Source organism: Nyctibius grandis, chromosome 7 (genome assembly GCF_013368605.1).
Source record: "Nyctibius grandis isolate bNycGra1 chromosome 7, bNycGra1.pri, whole genome shotgun sequence".
In the NCBI taxonomy this organism is placed as follows: domain Eukaryota; kingdom Metazoa; phylum Chordata; class Aves; order Nyctibiiformes; family Nyctibiidae; genus Nyctibius; species Nyctibius grandis.
Window position 1 is genome coordinate 11701817 of NC_090664.1, and position 26035 is coordinate 11727851.

Sequence of the window (26035 nt, forward strand, 5' to 3'; positions counted from 1 at the left end):
TGCTTTTAATACTACTCCAGCATCAGTTTTGATGTGTGTTTTATAAAGTACAACATCCAGTCAGTGAAGACACTTCTTGCGGGCCAAAGCCTGGATTTAGACCATTCTTAATTGTAGGCACCACGTTTGAAAGCTGTGACAGGGTTAGAGTCGAGTCAGGGTGAGAAGAACAGACATTTGCATCTTCTGGCCTTGATTCCATCCTGGAGGGCAATATTTGCGCTATCATCATCAGAGATTAAAGCCAACACAGGTACTTAGTCTAACAAGAAGCCTGACTGAACAGATGGTGAATAAAGAGATTTGAGAAGTCTGGAAGAGGAAACTAGTTTTAGAGATGCGGTCATTGGGATGTAAAAGTGTTAACAGTCCCCATGATGCTAAGTCCCGCTAAATGGTTAGAAATGGCTGATTTTCAGCCAGAATTTCTGAAAGGAAGAAGGAATGAATCAGGATGCACAGAGGAAAAAAAAAAGGTCATTTAGTTTCCTCTCAGATGCATACCAAGTAGCAGGAGAGCTAGAGCGAGGCTTAAACGTAAAAGGTGCTCTGGGACACTCTATCAATATAAGTGAAAAACCCCCTTTCTTTAGCACATCCAAAAATGACACCTTTGCATCAGTTGCCTGCAGAGCTCTGTGCTGTAAGGCGAGACAGTAGGGGTTTACTTATTTTTGAGACCAGAGAGTAGAGGATCGATCCCTAAACCTGGTCGTGTCTCTGGGGTCAAAAGTAACGTCAGCTGTTTGAGTGCAAGATTCCCGCTTCCCAAAGCCAGCCCTTGAAGGGTGTAGAGTTGCGAAGTTGCACACCAACAAGACCTATAGATTTCACTTGCATATGTGTATAGGGGAGGCTCTCTCTGTTCCCCTCTGGATCCCATCACATCCTAACAAGCACATCTTTAAACTCAAGGTGACCCTGCTGTAGGGGAGATGGATGGGTGGAGGAGGGGGTGTCAAGAGCTTGAATTAATATGCTGAGCAAGCCAGTTCCCAATGATTTATACCATGGGGACAACTCTTACTGCTTCTTTGCTCCCCAACCCTCCACTCTGCTCAAGATCCAGCATACCATACAGGAAGCTCCGCAACACATGCAGAAAGTTGAACTTACTACTGTACTTACTAATGGATCCAATGACAGATATACGGTTGAGCGAGAGTCAGTACGCAAGAGCAGGCATGGCAAATTTGGAATCTGAGGCAAATTTAGAAGTTTGTGCTCACAAGAGAAAAAATGAGGAAAGAAAAAAAAAACACAAATCAGCGCTAAAGTGGCACAGTTGTCCATGAAGTGCAGTCGTGGTGAAAGCCAAAAAAAAGATGGATATTCCTCTGAGTGTAATGAATAAGTTGCTAACAGTGAGCTAAAAAACAACTGCAAAACCTTCCTCTTTCATTTATCCGGGACTATTTGACAAACGTGAAATCCCCAAAGACTACGCTAGCATCAAGATCTTGCTGGAGCCCTTCCCTGTGGATAGACCTGTTGGAAGTGCTCCCTTCATACATTGATTTACTAGTCGAATTCCTGAGCATGGGAGGCAAAGATCCAAGCAGGATGCAATGCTGTGTCTCTTGCCTCTTTGTTAACAAATAAAGAAGGAAGGGGATTCTCGGGTGCACCAGGACAGGGAGAGTTCTAGGTCTTTATAATCCCTAGAAAATACTATGCAGAACTTGAAGCTGTGAATGACTGTCTTGGCTTTTTATGTTTGTGGACCTCTTTGGTATAGCGATACTGGAGATGGAAATATTTTCCAGGTCCTTAGGTGCCAAACAGCAACAATGACAACAGAAGTTCAGTCCTATTCGTTTATTATTACCTGTGCGCATTCGGGGACTTGCATCAGCTACTCAGCTACTTCAGTTCGCATGCCCTGCCGAGCTTTGAGCTTGCACGCTGCCTTAGTGCTCAACACAGCAGGGCATACAGTATCTGCCTGCCAGACCCTTACACGCAGGTGGTATAGGGGAGAGCTCCTTATGTGAATGTTTGCCTCTAAAATTACAGTAAAATATCCCCAAACCCACAATTACTGTACCTGGTTCTATTTAACAAAGCTTTTAACCTCCAGACCCCTGACTTTTCCAGCTGTATTGCTTTTGGCAGGAACACTGTTCTGTTTGTCCTGTAGTGCTGCTGGCGGAAAGCAGATGCTTTCCTTCAAGCAAACGAAACTTCCAAGTACGGATAGTGGAAAGCACATCCCGACATTGGAAGCAGATGCTAGCGAGTGACTCAGGTGCAGTGTTCCATCCCAATGTCCTATTTTCCACTGAAATAAAAGGGGGAAAGGAAAAAAATTACGTCTTTTTAATGCATAGTTTAGCTGCAGTGGCTGGGCAGTTAGTCAAGGACAGAGAAACATTGCCAAATTGAGATTTTCCAACTAGGTGGAAGTTGGCTTGTATCTTCAGAGTTATTTTGATGCTCGTTAGGTGTCTCTGAAGATCTGGCCAGTCATGCCCAGATTTTAGCATTGTTAGAATGTTTTAACGGTTAATGTTTTAACACAGTTCTGATGTGATCTTGACACAGTTATGATTTCGACACAGTTTAAATGATGGGCTCGCCTTTAGTACAAATTACACCATTTCAAATTCAGACCAGCAACAGCGTATGAATGGAGGACAAAAGAAAGATGAGAGAAAAGGGTGTGAAAAATACCACAGAGAAGGGAATAAATGCGAGAAAGCTCCGCAGAGTGACACAAAGGAGAACGAGCAGAATGCAGAGAAATGCCTCAGACGCTCACGTAAGCAGTGAGATTTCATTTATTTGGCACAGAGGGACAATAGCCCCGCTAACCAGGATAGCTATTGTTCTTTTGTTTTTAAGAAACAAAAAGGGCAAATGTGAAGCACTAGCTTCCCAGGGAAAAATCATAAAAATAAGTTCTCATCCTGCTGTCTACTGAGGAACGAGAAACCTCTCATACTTCACCTATTGCTCTCGTGCTGTTATTCACCCACGTGTTTGTTGGCTCAGAAAACAAATGAAATATATCGAGGGCTTGCTCTATCTGAGGAGAGCTGAGACTTTTTTATAGCAGAACAAGTTAATTGGATCGAAAACCATCAAGTCAATGCACTAAGCAGAAAAATGCATGGTGCTGTGTAGTTGAGGACACAAATGCTCCAGCAGCTAATGTTTCAGAACAGAATATAATATTGGTGCATTCCCTTTAGCTTTATTTCAGCGTTTTTCATAACGAAGATGGAAAACCATCCATAATCAGAGGAAGCTGCAAAATGTTGCATTCCTTCAGCGGTGGTGGAGGGAGAAGAAAAGGAGGACTTTGATTTAGAAAGACAGAGGTGCTCAAATACGAGGATGACAGCAGGGGAATAAGGACCCACTGTTCAGGGACAGTGGATTGCTTATAGCCTTTTACAAGCTCAGGGAGGGTGTAAGCTGTAAATGAGGTTCGGGAGCTTTGGCACAAATACAGTGGATCCTGTCAGCGAAAAGACCTTCCACAGCATATAGGTAGCCTCATGAACCCGTTAGAGCTGTTTGAAGCACGGAGGGGCAGAATTCCCCCTTCAGCGGGTTCACTGGAAAGCAAACAGCTGTCACTGAGGAAAGCAGGGGTGTCAGATATGCCTGGAGACATGCATATGGGAATTTCTGCCCAATTAAAATATTTCTGAACGCAAGAGATGACGGTTTCTACTGAGGGAGCTAATAGCATTATCTGGGAAACCCAAACAGATCAACCACGCGTTTGTTGTTCGGGGAGTTATCGTTCTTCACAACTAACTGGCTTCATCTGGAAAAGGACAAGCTCCACAGCATCATAACCCTCTGCGGCAACCACAGGACAAACAAACAGAGCTGAGGCAAGGCTCGATGATTTTTTAACCTCTGCTAGTCAAAGCTGCAGTGGGTTTCACCTGCGTGCTCAAATGTTAACATATGGGTATGTACTATAAAGAACACAGCCCTCAAGCCAAATCCTTTAGTGATACATAAGGCAAGTTCCCAGCTGAATATACTACTGAGGGGCATAATAAATATTCATGTTTGTTTACAACCTAATGTATATTTGTTGCCCCATGGACTTCATCAGCGATTCCCATTGCTTGGTCTCCTATAAGGACGATAGCGCTTTTGAGTTTCTTAGTTCCCTGAAGGGCTTTTGGCGAGAGATCCTCACAGGCATAGCTCACTGCTGTGTTTAGTCCCTGTCAGCAAAAGACAAAAGACATTTTTATTTTTAAGTAGACACTTTAAGTTAGTGTTATTTATGTGTCTAAGGCCTAAATAGTGTAAGTTATTTGTATGTCTAAGGCCTAAACAGAGGAGAAACATCGTTCAATATATTTTAATAGCCTGTTTTCCATTTCTGTGGTGTTTTTAAAAATGTGTTATCATTACTTAACACTAATTTGTTTTGAGTTTATTTTGCTTATTTTCAAATGCTTTCGTTCACAAATCTCTCTGTATCTTTTCCTATTTTTATTCCTTTTCCTATTTTTTTGGCTTTCCAGTCCCTGAGCCAATTTCACGTTTTCAAAGTTTTCAGCATTTCCAGCGTCCTTGTTTAGGGTAAAATGCCATGTGTCCTCCCTTCCTAGTACAAGCCCCACTAAAACAAGAGGGTGGCCGTTCAGTCATGCTGCAGCTAAAACTTTCCTTTCAGCAGTTGCTGGTTGCGAAGCGTTTCATTAAACCAAAATAATTGTTGCATTTTTATTTGAAGTTCGGTTTCGCAGCAGTGTAAATGGCATCGCCGGTTAATTTTTGCTAACTTCACCGCACCAGTTTAAAGGAGAGGAAACGCCTGCCCCTGGCTAGCAGCAAACCTCGGGCTCGCCCTCCCGGCCACGGCAGACCCGGCAGCAACCGCAACGGCGCAGAAAGGAGCCGGAGCTCACCCCTAGACTGGGCGTCAGAAAACAATTAATCGAGCGATTTAATGTTTAAGGCTGCATTAACGCCCCGATGCTTTCAAAGAACGGCCCCGGAGCCCCGCTCTTTCCCCGCTCGCATCTCAAACCGAAAAGGGGCGGGGGGGGCTGGCAAACACCTCAGCCGCCGCCGAAGCGCGTCAAACCAAAGCGGCGGGGTGGGGTGGGTGTCCCCGGTGCCGAAACCGGCGATATTAACAAACGGCGGGGTGGGCTGGATGCGGGCGGAGGGGGGGGCAGGTCGGGCGGGCGGAGGGCGAATGTTTCCTGCCCGCCGCCACCGCCCCCCGGCCGCCCCCCGCCGCCGGGCGGAAGTCAGCCCGCCCCGTCGGAGCTTAAAAGGCTCCCGCACGCCGCGCCGCCCCAGTACCGGCGGCCGCAGCGGGGCCGGAGCCAGCGCCGCCGCCAGCCCTGCGGGCCACGCCGAGGCGGGCTATGCGCTGCCCCGCGCCCTGAGCTTCCCCCCCCCCCCCCCCCCCCCCCTCACCGAGGGCCGAGCCCCCCGGCTCTGCACCTCCGCACCCCGCCAGGCAGGGGGAAGGCGCCCGGCGCGATGGCTCTCCCCGGATCCCACGCCGCCCGGGACGGTGCTGCCGCATCAGTGAGTAATTCCTGCTAATTCACCCCCCGGGGCTGGTGGGCTCCGTCTTGGCAGATCGCAGGGGAGGCGGGCGTTTTGGGTTTTTTTGCTGCTTTTTTTCTCCCCTTCCTTCCCCCTCTTCGGGTTTTATATTATTTTTGTTTTCTCAATAAAACACCACGCGAAGAGGCGAGATGACAAAGGAAATGTGATCCTAGGCGCTGCAGGGGCTCAGAGCGAGCAAGAGCCGGAGAGGAGGAGGAGGAGGGGGCGAGCGTAGCGCTCTCGGATAGCATTGCACAGCGGCTCCAATTTGTGGGAGCGAATATAATACACCCCCCATGAATAATTCAGGGCGGCCGGCGGGGACCTGCCGCTGCTCCTCTGCCCGGCCGCGGCCGCCGCAGTGTGTGCGAGCCGCCCCGGCCCCGCGGCGCTGACCGGCCCGCCGCCGCCGGGAGAGCCCCCCCGGGCCGCCGGGCACCGCGTGTGGCGGGCTCAGCGCTGCCCTCCGCGGGGAGCCCCGCTTGGAGGAGGGCGTCCGGCGGGAGCCGGGACTTTGAGCGGCGAGAGGGGACTGCTCTTCTTAGCCGTCCCTGGAGCCCTTCTTGCCTTCCCATCTCCTCCTCCTCCTCTGTGTCCCGCCAGCGTGAGCCTCTGCCGGTGGGGTGGGCACCAACGCCGCCCTCCATCCCCACCCCCCAAGTCATGCGGTGGTGGAGCAGGCGTCGGCGGGGGAGGACTGGAGCCGGAGAAGTCTGCCTGGCCACTGTGTTTCAGTGCCTCTCTCTCTCCTAGAGCTGCTCTGGATTGCAAAAGTGGAGGGGGGAACTGAAACGAAATTTCCCCTTCCCCCCCGACAAGCACAGGTTTAAAGGAAAAGAGGAAAAAACCCAACGCCCCAAGAAGAAAGAGCGAAACTTGAGTTAAACCCCTGCTGTCCCCCCACCCGCGTCCTCCCCGCCTGGCCAAGAGGAGCTTGCACTGCTCGGCGCCCCGACCTCGTCCTGCGGCCGTGGGAACCGGAGCCGAGCCCCGGCGGACAGAGGTCCGGTCACCGCTGGATGCGGTGGGGATTAGGCGATTGGCGCCCATGCACTTTCTGTTTAGGAAGAAGACAAGTAACCAAACCACGTTGTCAAACTGCTGACCCAAGGGGGAAATGAAAAGACTGTGTGAGGTATTGACCGATCTGGGAATCGATACAATTTGTCTAATACAACGGGGGATCGGGGGTTAAGTACATGTGAGGGAAGAGAGGATCCATTTGCTGAGAGAGAACGGGACAGCTACACCTTGATACCAAAAATACCGCCCCCACCCCGCAGCAGCAAGCTCGGCAGCAGCGAGGTACGAGGCGAGGGTCCAGTTCCCTGCAGACCGCCGGATCGATGACACCGTATTTGCAAAACCGGCCAGTCGATCCCACTTGGCAAAACGACTGATCGATGCCAGCTTGCTCGTAAGCCGCTTGCAGAACTACCTTCTCCCCACGCCGCTCCAAACGCCCCCCGCCTCCTGTGGTTTTTCCCCCACACTTTGTGAGGGAGGGGAGATAGATTTTTTTTTTTTTTTTTTTTTTTTTTACCCCCCCATCGGAGAGTCGGGCCCATCGCAAATGGCTTCGTTTCCCGAGTCCGACTTCCAGATCTGCCCGCTGTGCAAGGAGATGTGCGGCTCGCCGGCTCCCCTCTCTTCCAACTCCTCCACCTCCTCGTCCTCCTCGCAGACCTCCAGCTCCTCCGGGGGCGGCGGCGGCGGCTCCTCCTGCGGGGGCCCGCCGCGGCGGCTCCACGTCCTGCCCTGCCTGCACGCCTTCTGCCGCCAGTGCCTGGAGGCGCAGCGGCACCCCGGCGCGGGGGACGCGCTCAAGCTGCGCTGCCCCATCTGCGACCAGAAGGTGGTGATCTCGGAGCCCTCGGGCATGGACGCCCTGCCCTCCTCCAACTTCCTCCTCAGCAACCTGCTGGACGTCGTCGTCGTGGCCGCCGCCGCCGACGAGCAGAAGAACGGCCGCGCCGCCGGGACCGGCCCCACCGCAGGCTCCGGCGCGGGAGGGGCCGGCGGCGGCAACAACCGCCACCACGGCCGCCCGCCGCCGCCCCACCGCGCCGCCGGCTCCTCGCCCGCCGCTGCCGCCTCAGCTGCACCCTCCTCGACGTCCTCCTCCTCCTCCTCCTCGGGTGGCGGCGGCGGCTCGGCGGGGCTCCTGCTGCGGCGGCCGCACAGCCGGCAGGGCGAGCCCCGCTGCAGCTCCTGCGACGAGGGCAACGCCGCCAGCTCCCGCTGCCTCGACTGCCAGGAGCACCTGTGCGACAACTGCGTGCGGGCGCACCAGCGCGTCCGCCTCACCAAGGACCACTTCATCGAGCGCTTCGCCGCCGCCCCTGGCCCTGCCGCCGCCGCCGGCCCCGCCGCGCCGCTCGCCCTCAGCCCGCCCTACCCCACCTCGCCTTACAACATCCTCTCCGTGTTCCCCGACCGGGCCAGCTACTGCCAGCACCACGACGACGAGGTGAGCGAGCGCGCGGCGCGACGCGGGAGGGGGCGGCCGCGCTCCCGCCCTTCGCCGGCGCCAGAGGGCCCCCGCCCGCCTCGCACCCCGGCGGAGGGCCGGCCGGCCCCCAGAGGCGGGCGGCGGCGGGGACCGGCCGCGGAGCTTCCTCCGCTCGCGGAGGCGTTCGGCTCTTGCCGCTCCGCGGCGCTCGGGGGCCGGTCTGCGGGGTGGGGGGCAGGGCCGCCCCTCCAGCGGCCGGTGCGGGGGGCGGGAGCCGCTAACGGGCCGGGGGAGGGCGGGCGGCGAGGCGGCGGCGTCCCAGGGCGCCCCGCTCCCTCCGGGTGCCGATCCGCCACCCGGGAGGAGGAGGTGAGCGGGGGCGGGGGCCCGCTGCGAGGTGCGGGAGCCGCTGTCCCGGAGGCGGCCGTCGGCGCCTCGGGCTGCCGGTGCGTGGCGGGGGCGCCGGGCTGCGGCGGGCTCTGCTCCTCCGAGGGAGCTTGTCGGGCGCGTAGCGAGGGGTAGCGAGGCCGTGGGGATGCGAGCGGGAGATGCCTGGAGTCCCCCGAGCCCCTCATGTTTATCATGCAAAGTTAAACTGCTTCGTGGACTCTGCTTTGTACCGTGTTCGGCGTGTAACCCATCGAATAAAGAGAAAACGAATAAATAGGGAAGGAAGATATCTCTAACGAGGAAAGGACTCCTTTTTGGGTTTTTTGTTTAATTGAAGGTAGAAAGTTAGCAAAGATGCTCACCCTTGCCTATACCAGCTACATCTCTTGCTCTTGGTTCACATTTTAGCTGTCCCTGTGCTGCAAACAAGAACTAAGAACTTTATACTGATATAAAAATGGGAACTTGCTTTACATGATCTTCACTTAAAATGCTTTGCTCCCAAGTTTTGTTTCTGATGATCCTAAGTATTGTTTCACAGATCTAAAAGAGGCTGCGGCTTCTTCAAAATGTACTCAAAGCATCTTAAGTTTCATTGGGACATGGTTTCTTGCTGTGATAGTCTGAAATTTGATTTTCATCTGAAACTGGAAAAGGCGATCAGCTGTTCCCCCCCCTTCTGCTCTGGGGGGGGCAACGCGGGGGATTTTGCTGGAATTTTCCAGTAACTTCAGTGTTGGAGGTAGTTTCCTCCCAGTATGAAATGGGACAGCACAACAAAACTGCTTCAGGGGACAAGCCTGCCTGAGGACAGGGTAGTACAGAAGTTTTCTGCGGGATGCTTGCGCTTAACTGATATGTGAAGGCGTTTAGCCTAGTGAAACGTGGTGATGCCTTTGTCTTCAGCTTGTTTGCAAGGACGCTTTTCCTACCTCCTCTAATGCTACTATACCTCTGAAATAACTTTCTAGAAAGCTCTGGAAGAGCTTTTCTTGTTCCTTAAAGTTGCTAGTGTCAAAGGACAAAGTATGAATTTTGGGGAAAAAGAAAAACCTTAAAATGGCATGTGGAGGGAGTGGTGGGGTGTGCTTGAGGAGCAAGAAGGTCTTTTTTTTTTTTTAAAAAAAAAAAAGGGGCAACTTACGGCAGTTGGGCTGCTTGCAGCTCTTTGTGGTATCTAAGTATCTTCCTGCTAGTGGGCTTCCTAAAGAACATACGTTAATATCGAATGCAATGAAACATGGTGTTCTTAATATGCTAAAAAAGCTACGTGTCTGCATTCACTTTAGACCATAACTTTGGACTTGTTGTATGGGCTAAAAAGCTTCTAGTTCTTGTGTTCTCAGAATCACAAAACTTATGGAAGTGTGTAAAATGAAACAATGGAGGACTGTTGGTCATGGCACAGAATATTCAGCTTCGAAAGCAGATGTATTCTCCAACATTTGGTAAAGAGTAGCTGGGACAGGAGCTCCAAGGTGTTTTGTAGACTTAAAAGCTTAAATTGCAAAGGGAAGAAAGATACTCTAGACTTGCTTAAACTGTACAGCTTTTCTAGAAGTAACTTCTAAAAAAGCTTGTTTATTTTACATAACTAATGTTTTATTTGCAACAGTGTGCTTTGAAAAGAGTACATGTCTCTTAGGATTGGTTTTGGGTGTCCTTGTGTCCTGTAGACCCAGAAATTGTTTTAAAACAAGTGAGTGTTTTCAAGCCTTCAGCTCCTGTTGAGAAAGGCTTTTATTCTTAATTCTCAAATTAATGATCTACTACTGTTCCTGATTAGTGAGTTTTGGTTCCTTAATGTGGGTGTGCCTGATCAGCATTTGCAAGTGTTTATTATTCACTCAAGGGGAAACATTTGGGAGAGACTAAGGCGGTTGAGAACAGTTGATACTGCAAATCTTTCTCACTTTTGCTAAAAATGTGGGTGAGGTGTACAATTTTTTGAGAAAGGGTGGCTGCAAAACTGTGAGGGTTATTGCCTGTTTAATTCTAAGAATGCTATTTACAGCCTCATAAAAGGAATAATAGAAAGGCAGCCTTCCCAGAGAGTAATGAAGTGATGCACTAGGTACTTTGTTTGGCTGTCTAATAGTGTAAAAACAAACCTAAAATGCAAGGCTGGAATGGCAGCTTGAAACCTTAATTTTAGTTGTTATAAACTCTGGTTCTGTGCAGGATGTAAGTGGAAAAAGCTGGTGACAGAGCAGGAGATTCCCACAGGCTCATGTTGTGCAGGTAAGTTTGAGCAGAGGCGGATCTCATCTGTAAGCTGCTAGAATTGTAGTTCCTCTCAGATGCAGAGTTCTTCCTCAGGATGTATCCTCACCCTGTTTGAGATGAGTTATAAGGAGTTTGACTCTGACCCTGTCCCTGAGGCTTTTCTGGGCCAAAACAGCTGGCTCCCTTGTTTTCTACCTCCTCGCTTAGAACATGTTACTTGTGTCCTTCCAACATCACAACTTCACTTGTTACGTTTGGTTTTGTTTCTCTCTGGTCTTTCCACCCCTCTTCCTGGGAAGCACTGTCCATTCCCCATAATTTTTCCTCCTCCTACCCCCGTTTTGAGACTCCCTCAAGTGAGGAGGAAAATAGCACTGTGGGTGGTTACTTACTGGGTAAAAAGTCTCAAAACAAGACTACAGATACACGCCTTTGCAAGGCAAGATCAACGTTGCTGCTTGTCCTTTCGGTGCAGGAAATGAAGGTTTCAGCTCTTTACTGGGATGTCTGGAGCAGTCTCTTCAGTTGAGTTGGTTCTGTTCTCAGTTGAGCTGTTGACTTGTGTAAAACAGTAACGTGTTGTATGCTATGAGTGCATGCAGTCACTGACAGCACTTAGAGAATATTGACTGTTACTGTAGTGGCAGACATTAAAGAAAGTGTAACTCTGGGCACTGCTTTCAGAGTGGAGAGTGCCTGCAAATACTGCAATACAATAAAGGAAAGTAAACTATTCCTGCAAAAAAAAGCAAAAGCCAATCTTTCTTTGTCACAGAGCCGCTGTTGAAACCCAGTTTGGTTGCTTACAACTTGGAACATCACTGTCTGATGTAAAATGTTGTCAGGGCAGCAAGGGAAATGCTTAATCTCAGTTAGATGCTTCAAAGCCTTGTACAAATGTAGCAATATTTGTATTGCAACCCTGAAAACTTTCTTCTGTGTTGACCATGTTTGTTGTATGGATAGAATTGGCAACATTGCAGTAGTAATTAGATGTTATTGTGTCAAAAGCCACTAGAACAGGAGTTTAAAATTGAAAGAGGTTTTACCTTAGTCTTATCCATAATTAAATCAAATATGCTAACTTATGTGTCAAAGTGTGCCTGATTGTCTCATCTCTCAGACTGAAAGAGCACATGTATTTTTCTTTTCATAGAATTCTTAATAATGGGCTGCAAATTAAACCAGATGCTTAGAAAATGTTGGAAGAGCCATAGGATACCTGGCTTGTATAGATAAACTACCTGGATTCAAATGGCGCTGCTGTTGCAGAAAATGGAAAAGGCCACAAGGCTCAAGTTAAGTAATGCAGGGTTTCCTTTATGCCAACTCTCAGCTGCTACATGCTTTAGTATCACTTGGTGATAACAGTGGCAGACGGTCAAAACACTTCAATAGCAGGCTTCTAACACTTTCTGGGGAAAGTGAGGAGTTGCCAAATTCAGTCAACTTAATGGTCTGTGACCCCATAGTTCTCATATTGCTTTACAGATTCCATTTTAGCAGTGGTTCACAGACTACAAGGCAAAACCCTGCAGCACTACGGTTCACCCCCATGCAAGAAAGGATTTTAAAGTTCTTTCTTCCCTTGCCTTTAGCCACACTGTTCCTTCCTTTTGCTTGCATCAGTTCTGGCTTTTTGGTCACATTCTTCATTGATCAGATTAATTCACAAACTCAGAAGTTTCTTGCCAGATGCAGTGAGTTGAAATGGCTCATGAGGGTATCAGTGCATGTGAACAAGACTGGCTAAAATTGGGTTGCTGTATTGAATTCTAGAGTTGCATATATTCCTGAATTTATTGCCTTTTTAGACTACAAAAATTTACACTTCTTTATTGTCTTACAGGATGTAAAAGATGCAAATTATGAAAGCTTATATATATATATATATATAGGGGAAGGCATTCTAACACAACTGTCAGCTGAACTAAAAGCTACTTATGTGGTACCTTGGCTAAATTTACTGATTGAATTTATACCTAAGTTGCTCTAATGTAGGGTAAAGCTCTGGTTTCACAATAGGGAGCAAACTGTCTTAACATCTCATGGCTGCTCAAAGAAGGGGATCTTGCTTCTTTCTCTGTTCTCACCAGCCTTGGTTGTGTGCACTCAGGAGATGCTTCTGTGAGCCAATTTAACACACTAACATGGTACAAAACTTTTTTCCCTTCTTCTAGCGTTGGTATAAGTTTATTGGAATTTCAGAGGAATCTGTCCCAAACTGAACTGGTGTGAGGGAGAAGGAGGAATAGTGTGGCTAGGAAGGAAGGCAGGCTAGGTTACATAGGGTCCCTTTTGTGTAATGGCTTGCCATCACTGCCAAACACAGAGCTTTACTCCATGGTGCTCTTAACACTGTCCACCCACACGCCTCACCAGAACAGTTGGCTAACACAAAGGGAATATGTCTGTGTCCCCACTTCTATGCCTCTTGCCCAAGTGCTATTTATATGAAACAGCAGTATGTGATACAAATGTGGTACAGGCTCCTGCTGTTCCTTTTTCTAATGGTTAGGGTTTTTTACCTCCTGACAAAATGATTAAAACTTCTAGGAGTGCATCCTGGAGGCACTGTCTTAATATGTAATACTTTATTGTGTGGCAGCTGTTGTGGCTGCTATAGCTTCAGCTTTATAGGAGAATGTGCACATGAGCTAGAGAAATACATACTTACAGTACATGTAAGAAACTGTGCATATACTTCTTTATACTGATGCACCGTTCATTTATTGTACTTACTATGTCTTTTCTGATATCAAATGCATGTGCAGGTGTCCAATCTGAAGACAATACTTTGGATTCAGTTAGACACTTGTGTTTTCATTTTTAATTTTTTTCCTGGTGAAGAAAGGAGGGCGGTGAGTTATCTTGTTCATACATGGTCTATGTAATGTGGACTTAACATCTTTGGAATGCTGAAGTGTTTTGATAATCCCTAATTTCACACTTTTTTTTTTACTTATAATGTTCAGATATCTGGTGCTAAACAGGTCATCTCTTAGATTACTCTGCCTTACTTCCCTTTCAGCTGCCCCTTCCTCAGCATACCTTTAGCTCCTGGCTCTCTTCTGTATGTAAAAGTATTTTATTTATCTGCTTCTCTTTCTTTAAGAGAATGAAAACTTTGCTGGGCTTGAAACAGCTTTAATACCATATTGGACAGAATCAAAACCTCACCTCCTTTCCCCTGCTTTGGTGTCCCTGATGTTCAAATACTTTCAACATTTTAGGGTAACTACAGCAAAGTTTGTTTTTTTTCTTGGTGATAATCTGATATTACACTACTTGTCTAATGAAACATGACTTCAGATAGTTTCCAGTGAGTAAAAATTGGAAGAAACAGCAATGCCTTGTCTGTGCAGGCAACTGTCATGGACTGTTTTGTACTTGGAGATCATCTTTGAACAACCAACAGTATCAATACAGTAGAAACTTGCAGGTTGCAGCACAGACTTCTGAGGTTATAATAACTTTCTTGAGAAAATGGACTGGACATGTGCATACAAGAAATAGGCATGAAACTAGGCTACTGTATACTGAGAACTTAATTTTCTTTAACTTCAGTTTTGCTAAAACCAATGTCTTGAAATGTATCTCATAACTTGGAGAAAGAGTCTGACTGAATTTTGCTTTGATATATTGAAGAAATCTTGCATCATGTGTAGGAGTTTCTCCTTTCAGCTGAATCTTCAGAGCATGTAAACATGCTTGCTAGAGTATGCTTCCTTAGAGGAAAACTACCTAGTTCCTCTGTTTTAAAGTTAGGAAGGTATCATTCCTCTTTCAATACTGTCTTGACCCTGTCTCTTCCTAGTTCTCCTCCCATACTCCTTTCCTTCCTGCAAAGTTGTCGGTGTCTTTCCATCAGACAAAGAATCATGATGTGTTGAGAGCACAGATCTTAAGCTGTATGAACAATGCACTGAATGCAAGACTAACGTTACCACAGATAAGATTTCACAGCAGAGGTTTATTGTCTTTAGCCACAATCAGCTTTCAATAGAGCAGTTACAAATATAATCTTGGATCATAATTGTGTAGTACATAATTTTTAGTAATGCTTTTACGGTATCATTCTAAGTCTTAATTAAAAGTGTAGAAATGCTGGATGGGAATGGGACTACTGTTTGGCAATGCAAGTATTAGTTAATGTAATGAATGGATGTCCCTGATCCTAAAATACGTTAGGTGTATGTCCTTGTTTTAGCTGTTCTTGTCATGGGCTCAGCTGCAGCTCCTTCCACAGGCTGTTTTCTGCTTTCCCTGGTTGTGCTTATGGGTGGGATGGGTTTGGTCCTCTTACCTAACAAATTATGGTTGTGCATCCAAATCAGTTTTGAAAGTCACAGGAATAGAACAGAAACGTTAAAGAATTGGAGCAATACTATCTACTGTTTTCTAACTTGAGCTCAAAAGCTTCTTTACAATGCAGTATCACTTTGGACAATTTTATGTCTTCTTCTTTCCCCTTCCTCCTCTGATCTTGAAGAAAAATTGTATGTGGCTAATACAGGAGTAGTACTTCTTTCCTAAGGTTTTTTTGACTCTGAGCTACTTCTGTCTTCCTCTTTACTAACCCTCAACAAAATAGCATTTTCAATTATGGAGTCTGTAGCTAATAAATGATCTTCTCATTTAAGAACTAAAAATGCTGACCAGCTTTGAATGCTGTAGCTGTTTAGTATGAAAAGGATTAAAACTTAGTGCCCATGGATGAGGCTCATGAATATATGTTCTGTGTTGTCCTACTGTGCTGCCTCTTGGATATGTGTGCCATGCTGACACTTCCTCACAAGAACTAATTCATAGTTACATGTTCAGCTGTAAGAAATAAGAGCTGCAGTCCTGTTATTTCACTTGAGTGTATCACATGCATTTCTAAAACCTCAGATTGTGAGCTTGTTGGATAGGATGATGTCTGGTCAGCAGTTTTCCTACATATGTAGGTGAAATATTTTTGAAGTGACTAAGACTTGAACTGGAAACTTTAAATGAGAAGCTTACTGTTTTATGATTCTGCATACTTTGTGCTAAGTCTCTGCACTGGTGCCGACTTCCAGTAGCAGGTAGGCAACTTGAGACAATCTCTAAATTTGTCGCACTAGCAATGGGTAAAAGTCACTTTCAGAGTTGAATATTTAAAATTTTGGGGATGGTGAGGTATGTCTTCAGTGCTATAGTGGAAATGGTCTCTACTGAACAAAGAAATGTGAAATATCTTAAACTTATTTGTGAAGTTAACGGCTTAATCCAGTCAAAGGCTGCTGTCCTCCTGTTGTTACCTCAGTAGTTATGTCTTACTCCTGTTGGTTACCATAGTGTGATCTTCACTAATATCACACAAGTAATCACCAAGGCTTATCGCATTACCAGTACTTTCCAGGACTGATAAAATAGCAACTGCCTGTCCTTGGATCTCAGTGCTTTGTGGGGAGAAGGGTCCTTTAGTGAGCTAAAGGTAATAGCTAAACCTGTGTTGTGTCATTTTCCCTTTAATGCTGGTCTCCATGCATAACCAAAATATTTAAAGGTATCTTGTAAAGTTTGCTGAACCTTATCTTTTCTGGTTGTTTGCTTGTATTACATGCCCATTGCATACATTTTATGGATAGCCAATGTTGTTACAAACTACCATCTACTGTAAATATTTCCTTTCCCTAGTTAAGGTATTGTAAATGTACAGGACTACCAAATGTTGCATTCAGCTGGATTAAGAGGCTGGCAGGGACCTGAGATTCAGAAATCAAACTTCAGTGGGATTCTCAAAATTAGTAGTGTTAGAGCTTGTTGCTGTGTCTTCCCCTTGTCCCGTGTTGTCTTGGTTTTTGTGGGTACTGTTTGGATATCTAGGTACTCACTGTCCAGAGTGGCAGGCATATGCTAGAAAACTAATTTTATACAGCCTTTTGTTCAGCTGCTCTTGGTTAACAAAAGGCAAACTATTATTTAGGGGAAAATGTCAGCTGTCAAACTTCAAATCCTCCCCTTTTCCCTCCCCCTTCACTTCAGTGGTTCTTACTACTCATGCCATTTGCCCTATCAGACAGTTAAGCATAATATAAAAATCCCTAGCCTTAAATTTTTGGTGCAGGCAAAGCTTGAAAGCCATCTGTGTTACGGATGCCTTTTAAGCTTTGTAATCCAACCTAGTGCTGCATCAAGGGACTAGCGAATGCCGCCCTACTATGTGAGGGTTGGTAGCCTGGTCTGCGAATTGCCAGTGAACTACTTGGTACTGGTCCCTGTCGCCTGGCAAGGTTACTGTTCCTGATCTTCTGTAGCCTTGAGTAATGCCATATCAGGTGATTGAGAGTGTAAGAGAGAAAGCTCAGGTAGTTTCTAGGGGCTTGCTGTTGCTGCATCTTTCTGTGGTTTGGAAGTCAACTATATAGTTCTAAAATGTTATAGTAAGTGCGTGTATACGTGAGGCAGAGCGAGTCTGTTACTTTGAGGAAAACCTTGTTAGAGAATGGAAAGATTAGTCATGCCTCCAAGCCTTCTTTTTCCTTTAAAAGCAATGCTGGTGAAGAGTTAAATTTCACCCCCCTGCAGCACACCCCACCCCCACTGCTATATGCAGTGTGCCCAAAGGCACTGGAGATTTAATACATTGAAGTTGGAGCGTGAAGGGGGTCTGCAGGCTGCTAGACAAAGTCACTCAAATTTCAAGAATACTTGATCCATACAAGGATGTTACTTGAGAAAGGCATGACTTCTCTGTAAGAAACTGGTTGCCAAATGAGCCGGCTGAGTGTGTCCTAAATGTAGTTTTTGTGGCTAGATGAGCAAATTGGAAACCAGATTTTCTTTAATTGGTAACTGATAAGTACACCAGCCAAAGAAGTTCTGAGAATGATCTCCCTTCAGAGAACAATGGTTATTTGTAGTGGAAAATGAAAATTGTGATTCTCCCACTGAAGTGCTTGCAAGTTATAGAAACCGTTGTGCAGATAACTAAATTCTCTACTGTATCATACTGAATTGACTGAACAAATGGCAAATATAACATCTTTCCCCTCTAGTTACTGTAGAAGCAGCTGTAATGTTGCAGTGGTGTCCCAACACAATGCATTTGGTGTCAGCTTCTGTTAAAGGCTTTTAAATGGATGGGCAAATATTTTGGGAAGAGAGGAGGGACAGTTTATGAAAAAATAAAAACAAAAATAAGAAAAAATTGGGAACTGGAAATGTCAGGCATTGGTCTGGAGTGGATTCTACCCTGAAAGAAATAACGACCAAACTAACAACAAAAAAACTTTAGGGAATTAGAGAGGATGAAGTACAAAAGAATTACTGGAACACTGGGGTCCCAGTCTTCCCAGTGCTGCTCTTTTACTTAATAAAATGGTAATGGGGGAAGATGTAATACTCTTCCTGCTTCTTCCCCTCTTGTACTTAGTACAGTTTTACTAAGTACAAGTAATAATCCTCCCCAATATAATGGAAGCATTTATAAGATTAGAATTAGGAATTAGATTAGGGTTATAAATGATGGCTGTTGACAGTGTCCCAAAAGGTAACAGCATGCCCTTTTAGAGTGAAGGTGTCTGCTTTCTCCATTCTAGACAACATCTATTTTAATTGACAGTGCTGTTTCATGGTAGCTCTTGCTCTCTTCTAGCATTACTTATTTTCTCAAGGCCTCTGAGCCTCTTATGAGAGCAGAGATAACGAATGTATGACCCTTGAGCTTTCTGTTGCTGAAGCATGGCTCCTTTATTTGAGTTACCCTGTATGGTTGTTGGTGGGATGGGTAGCATGGAGGGTAGTGGGCGGTCTAAGCAGGCTGGTGTGAGTGGAAGCAAGCCTGGAGGGTCTTGAGCTGATTTCCTCTGCATAGGTGGCATGCTGCTGGAGGGCTGTCTACTCCAAACCTTGGGCCACTCGAGAGGCGCTCTTACCAATGACAGACTGCATACAAATGCATACAAATTTGATATATATGGGATAAGTTTTAGACAATTGTAACTTGTCAAAACAAACATGATTTTATCTTCATGTTATTGCCTTTCTGGCAAAGGTGATGATATCCCATCTTTGCATCTTGTCAAAAAGTAGTTCAGTAAGTACTTCTGAATCTGAACTGTTACTCGCTAAACAGGAGCAGCTGTGTCAAGCCAACTGAACTTCTTTGTACCAAAGACAAGTGGAAAAAACTCTCAGGCAATGTTCATGTGAGCCTGAAGAGGTGGTGGGGGGGCTTCCCTTCAGAGTGGCTTACTCTTGAAATAGTATTTTCAGGGAGCCAGTTGTAGGCTTTGATTGCATGTGATGCTCCTAGTTAAAATTAAAATTTCTTTATGATTCAGGAAGATACACCTTCCAGAGAACTATTAGAGAGATTCTGCTGGAAGTTCTGAAGCACTGTGATTAAAATTAACATACTGTATACATTCATTTCCACTTGGTATTGACTGGATATAGGTAAGGTCAGCATGTCTCTGCAAAGACTGGAGTGGTTGCATTTCTCTGGCTGGCCACTTAAGCTTGTAGTGGCATACTATACACTTGGGCTTGGATTAGATCCAAAGGCTCTTCTTTCACCTGCACGCTTCCTTGTCAGTTGTTTCATTACGTGTCCTGTGCCTCTGAGTTAGTGAAGTGAGTTCAAGTAGTACGTACTTACTAATAGTATTAACTAGTGTTCCGGTATTGGTCTCTTGGCAACAATGCCAAAAAAGCTTTCTACGTTGAGAGCAGAAATGGGTCAGTGCTTAGATGCTGCATAGCAATTGAATTGTATTTATCTACAGAAAGGACCATAATTTTTATAGCTGTTGTAGAAGTCATTTAGGGTGTTAAACTACTACTCATTAGCTTTATTTTCATTGGTTTCAGATTGGCTCATCTAGCCACAAAAACTTTATGTGGAGGACTTACTGAGCTGCCTCATTTGGCAACTAGTTTCTTACAGAGAAGTCAGGCCTTTCTCAAGTAACATCCCTGTAAATACAGTTCAAGGTTAGCATTTTCATTCTGTGTATGGTGTCACTTCTGAAACTTATTCTCAGTGCCAGCCTACACTACTCAAAGAACAGGGCTGCTGAGGAGCTCAAGCTGATGAAACTCCTCAGTGGTGTGGACTCCAAGTGGGGTCCAGGCATGAAAAGCTGCTTTCATTGTGGGGGGAGAGAAGTGACAGTGCTTGATATGCAGGCATATCAAACACACAGGTGGCTTACACAAAACCCAGCTAGCTGCCTTACTAGCCTTGGCACAGGTATCCCTTGTCATCTAAATCTGTATTTCCTTTCTGCTTCAGCCTCCTTCAGGCAATCTGAGTTCTGTATCTGATCCCTCCACACATTTATCAGTAACAAGTAGCAGGGTGAACTGGCTCAAATCTAAAAGGAAGCCAGTGCTAGGCTGGCTGAAATGATTAGACAATGGAGGTAGCAGAACTCTGCAGCTGAAGATGCTGTAGGGAAGAAGAAGAAAAAGTATTGAAGTTCCCTTTCTCTTGTCCAAACCTATTAATCTGTTCTCCTTCCCCAGCTCTGCCTTAAATTTAACAACCCAGTCTTTGAAAGGGAATTAAATAACTTGGCTGCTTTGAATGAAATTTTGGTTAAAGCCATAGTTCTATTTTTCATTATAAAGCATTCTTGTGACTAAACTTACTTTAAAAGTGAGATGTTATCTTTTTTTGCTCGTGGCAAGTTGCTGTCTAAACATGGAGCATGTGTTCATTCTTCTCAGCTGTTCAGTAATATGCTTTTTCTGTTGCTATTAATTTGTCTTCATTATATATTGTCAGTATACCTATATAAACGTAATTTTTATGTAGCATTTATGAGGGTTTGGCTAGCATAGTAAGACTGACTTATTTTTTCCTAAATGAAAGATAAATCTTGACAGTTAATCAATCTAGGAATAATCTATTGAACCAGTATCCTGTCAGAACTGCTGTTTTGTCTTCACCGATGTTCAGTACAGCTGTTTCAAAAAAATATGGAAAGCTGTATAGTATATAGTTGTAGAGTAACTGGTCCACAAGGTTTTCTTCCCTTTTAATTTATATCTAAAATTATCATGGGGGAGGCCTTGAAGATGTCTTGTCTTATACTCTTTAATATTAGCTTTCTAATATGAGCAACAGAAAAAAACCACGGTCTCAACTGAAAATACCATATAATGCATGAAATTTAATATTGTCTTGACTAGAGGAGAAGACAGTATTTTCATCAATGTTTTTATTGTTTGAAGTTTAAATTCATTTTAATGCCATCCAAGGAGGAAACATAAAGGGAAACACTTATCATAAGCTAGGGGATAAACTGGCAAAAGGAAGTGCTGCATGTTAAAACAAACACCAAAATAAAAAAAAATAGAGTAGTGATACCTCCCAGCTGAGATTACTATGTGCTATCCAAATATGCTATCAGCAGGTGAGAGACTCACTGAAGTTGTATGTTGTCTTGTGAATCTTGTTTACTCATCCAGGTATTCCTCAGTATATGAGAGAACAGTGTTACCTTCTTGCAGAATTCAAGTGCATTTGTATGTGGCTTACCTTGGGATGGAAATCTGATTAACTACTTATAATTAGTATATTTTCATTATAACGCTATTGTAGTTGTCTCTTGGGGAACTGACAGAATTTGGTTTATTCCTTGCTTTGACAACAATTATCTCATTCTATGTTGTGGCTTATGACTTTACTAGAAAGCTTGCTGGTATGAATTTTCCTAAGGTGTGTGTAAAGAAATAGTTGCCACCTGTATTAATGCGTTCTCATTTTGGAAATAGATTGGCAATTTTCCATTTGGCTCCTATGGCAGAGATATTTTGACAGACAGCTATATAGTCCCTTGCCCTGAGGAGGGAAGTTGGGGGAAATAATCCAAGGTGACTTCCACAGCTGTAAATCTAGTAACTTGTTTTGGATGCATGTATTCTAATGAAGTAGCGCATGTTTCTGAGCAGCATGATGTGAAAAGAATAAAATACTATACTTGTGATCTAAGAAAGGAAACTCCTCTTCAGAGACCCCTGTCTGACCCAGGCAAACTGCTGCCAGCGGCTCACTAGGAGCAAATGGCTGTTGAAAGATACTCTCCTAAATCACTGAGTCAGAATATCGTGGTGTGTGGCTTGTTTTTCCCCATTTCATGTATCTGTTTTTCTCCAAGCAGGGGAGACATTCCTGCCAAATATGTATGCCATGGCTCTTTTTCTGCTACAACTAGGTAGAAATGCTTTCAGAATGAAAGATCTTTATAAATTGAAGTTTAAACAAACAAAAAGAAACAAAACCAGCCAAACAAATTCTCAAAACACCCAGCTCTCATGTGGTCAAAGAAGCCACTTCTTGGAGTAAGCTGACTTGTTTCATGTTTGATCCCATATGGAGTTACGGAGGGAAACCATTCCTTGAGTGCTTTTGTTAAATAAAGCTGTTGCCATGAATTAAGCAACACTGCCCTGGAATGTTTCTGATCATGGTCTTGCAGAGCTTGTGACCTTTGCACTGAACATGTGAACTGAAACTTCATCTTCCAGTGTTCAATAACCATGTTAAAAATTCAGAAGTGAGGCAGTCTTGGGATTTCCTTAGGCTAGCTTAAATGCCAAGTATAATTTAAGTACTGATTTATACAGCTACTCTTCCTTTTTTGTAAATCTAAGTCAAATTGAAAAAACTGAAATCTATTCTAAAGCTGAGAATTGTCAAGCTTAAAAAAAAAAAAACTGCATAGACAATCTCTTTTAATGCTTTCATTTATTGGAGCCTACTAAACCACTAAAATATTGCTACCTTCTTGTCTAGGAGCATCCAATTACTATTAATCTGGATGCTTATAGCAGTATACTACTACTTAAAAGCAATTGCTTTAACCAAGAACTCCATGCAGCACCTGAAGAGGCCATGTGGTTTAACTGGGCTGCAGCTGAAAGGGAGAGAGTAGCTATTTAAAATCTGTACCTCTTGCAGTGTATCACTGTTTGATGCCACTGGCCTTCCTCCCTTACTAGAATGCTATAAACAACTAGTATTTTTCTTGTTTACCAGATAGAAACACTGCCATCTCTTGGCTATTCATTGTCCTGACCTTTTTAAAAATACTTTTTCTAGTTTCTTGTGATGTTTTATGATGCTGTGTTTCTGAATAATCAGGTGGTTGTGTGATGGTGATAATAAGTCTTAATATCATATACTGTAGACTTGAAATCTTAATTATTTACTGATCCTACCCTGGAACAAAAGGAGGAGGGGATATGACTTCATTCTAGTGACTCTCTACTCTTTCTGACCCATCTCTGTGTATACCTCCCCTAAAAATATACTAGGTTAAGATGGGCTTCTGTCCTTGCTAGATTAGCTGACCAGCCAATTTGGCAACAGTGCTGGCATCTGAAAGTAATGTCTGGCACAAGGGAACTACTCAGCCTTTATGCCCTATGAAGAGATTGTTAAAATATATACTACTGATCTTAGATTTGACCAAATTCAAATAAACAATATTGATCAAATTCTGAATTCTGCAGAGTTGAGGGAAGAGGGTCATGTTAGGTTCTGACCGTGTTTCTGTTTTAGTGAAGCTAGCTTGAGGAGTTGTTTAAAATATTGCGGCTTCAGTATTGCCTATATTGTGTGGGGTTGTAATAATTAACCCTTAATTCCAGAAGACTTCCCAGTTGAGGGTGAAGTTATGCTTCTACCCAAATGCCTTTTCTTGCTGTAAGCAGCCTTGTCTTTTCCTATAAACATCCAGTGTTGTGCTGGCCAAGTGTTTGTCTGGTTGCACAGTGAACCTTATTCCTGAGAATGTCTAGAGAAGGGTGACTTCTTCAGCCCAGTCAACCTGCCAAGTATGAAACCAGCCTTGAGGAGCAGCCTTGATGCTGGTTCTTACTCTAACAAGCCAATCCAATTGGGTGCTGCTTAAAACCTGCCCAAGTGAGAGAGAAGTCTGACCTGCCACTTCTCAAAGGACCTTTCCCATAGAACAGCTCTGGTGTAAAGCAGTAACACCTGTATCCCAAAGGGCTGTAATACCAGTTAGTGCAATCCCCACCCCAAGCAGCAAGTTTTAGTGGAATGCAGAAACTTGAGACAGAGACAAGGTGCTTACAGAACATGAGAGGACTTCAGTGGTTGAGTGGGATTGTCAGGATGCGAACAACATCCTGACTTCTATATTTGCAAATGGAATTAATTTCTTGATGTGTAACTTAAGCTCCATGATGAGGATAGAGGATCAGGGTTTCCAGCATCTGTTCAGAAGTTGCAGGTCAAAACCCTTCCCCAAAGGTAGTCTCCTTCTTATACCCCCTACCCCACCCCGTTCAAGTGTGGGGTTGGGAGGCCATGCTGGAGAAGTGGCTTTGCTCTGTTGTATCCCTGTTGTGTGCAGCTCTCAAAGATGAGGCAGGTGTAAATACAGTTTCCTGTGAATGAACTTCCAAGTCTTAACTTCTGGGATGATGGTTTGGAGTTTCTTGTGTGCTCAGCTTCATAGAGCAGAACCTGAGTGACTGGCCCAAGAGAGCAAGGGTCAGCCTGGCTTCCTCATCAGTAGTAAAGGACAGGGGGTCTGGGGTGCACATCTGTGCCCTGGTGGCTATTATTTCATATCACTAAATTCTTTATCCTGAGTTTATAAAAAAAAAAAAGGACTGACTCTTGTATTACTGCAGTACAAACTAGGAAATAAGCTGGAGCTGCTTAAAGACATACTGTAGCCATAGCAAATAAGGTTTCACTGTGTAAGCTACATGCTCCCTTTTTTCAGATTTTAGAGTGAGGAAATAGAAAAGGGTGAAAGATACTATACCAGCTTTACTAAGCCTTCTCTCACATCTTTACTTTTTGTAAGCACCATTACTTGTCTAGCTTTGTGAATCATAAGGTTTAGAAGAGCTCTGAAATTTCATTATTGGATTTAAATGGCAAGTAATATGACAATCCCAGAGGTTCATAAAATATTTTTGTTTAGCAGCACAAAACCCCTGTGTTGTGTTTAGTTTTGATGGCATACAGATTAAAGGTGCATTGTGCAGAGTGCTGATGCTGTGTCATTAATGAAATGGCTATTTAGTGTCTATTTTTCAGCATCCTTATTACTACAGTCAGTCATACGGTATAAGCAGTAGTGACTGATTTTTAAAATGGAGGCTTCCTGGAGGGAGGAAGGATTGGCAAATAAGGTGCATCTGAAAATTACTGGAAAACAGTAATTTTCAGAATTGTTTTTGTAGTGGCAGATTCATTAGGATAAAACATTAACTGAATAGTTCTGGTTCATTTGTGATAAAAGTGAACAGATAATGGAAACTTTAGAACTGCTTGCAGCTATTACGATGGCTAAGTATTTTGAATGGAAGAACAAAAACCTACCTTAAGATTTTTTTCAGTCTTTTTGACAAAGCTTAAGAGTTTTTTAACATCTCAAAACACGTTTGACCTCCCCACCCTTAAGCCATTTTGACACTCTTTACCATTGCATTTCAACAGGAAAGAAAGATCCTTTTTATAGCCAAATGGCTTCCTCTTCTCTTCTCCCTCTTTCCCCTTCCATCCCCCACCCCAGAGTGCCTTTCTAGTGCTCAGGCTTCAGCTGCTGCCTGGATACTGGCTACATCTGTCTCGTTTAGATGGTCCTAAGGAAAAACAGCACAGAATGTGACCGGAGGGCCAACAACAAGATATGTTTCTTTTCAAATTTGAAAGGAAGCCCTGCACTTGCTTCTGCCTGTTTGCCTAAACTGTTTTTTAAATCAATCATGGCTAGGGCTGGTAAATGCCTTCTCTTCACTCCTTCCCTGAAATGGTCAAACTCCAAAACATTTGAAAAGTCTAACGAGTTAAATATGGTGGTGTTCACAGGACTGTTTCCCCCTGTACAACTTGAGTTTGATGAAATAAACTCTCTTTTATGGGCTCTTGCTTTGAGACAGCCATTAGGAAAATTTTCAAAGAGGATAGTGTTGCTCTGGGTGGAATTTGGAGGTTTGCAACTCCATAAAACGCTTGTGCTGACAGCAGGCTGGGCTTTTGTACTTGCGTTAAAAGGGACAGCATTAAAAACTGATTTTGGGTCTGAGCATTGCTTGATGTTTTGTGGGGACTGTGGTGTAAAAGATGGTGACTGTCAAGGCAAAAGTAATTATGTGGGGCAGATAGAGGACAGTGTAGTTCTTATTTTGGAGGAATTTTCTGATATTTAAGTGCAAGATAAAGGCTGGGACAATGACAATCTATGCCAGTGAAGAACGGTGTTAGTCTTGGGGGGGGGTGGTGGTTCTGTTTTTTTAAAGATTAATCAGCTTGGCGGTGGAGGGCAATGCGACTTGATCCTGTTCAGAAAATTCAGTTGTAGTGGAAATGGATTTGCCCTTGCAACAGTGTATTGTTATATGCAAAATAGGAGAAGATTGTCTTAAAACATCAGCATGTTCTCATGCATTTACATCACA

General features: G+C 44.6%; 1 protein-coding gene across 1 annotated transcript in view; it reads left to right on the forward strand.

Annotated features, from left to right (window-relative positions):
• Window positions 1–7117: 7117 nt before the first annotated feature.
• Window positions 7118–26035, forward strand: part of TRIM71 (tripartite motif containing 71) — a 61364-nt gene continuing 42446 nt past the window's right edge. The window contains exon 1 of the mRNA XM_068405514.1: window positions 7118–8014. Within this exon, the coding sequence (XP_068261615.1) occupies window positions 7118–8014 (897 nt within the window). The remainder of the gene's footprint in view (window positions 8015–26035) is intronic.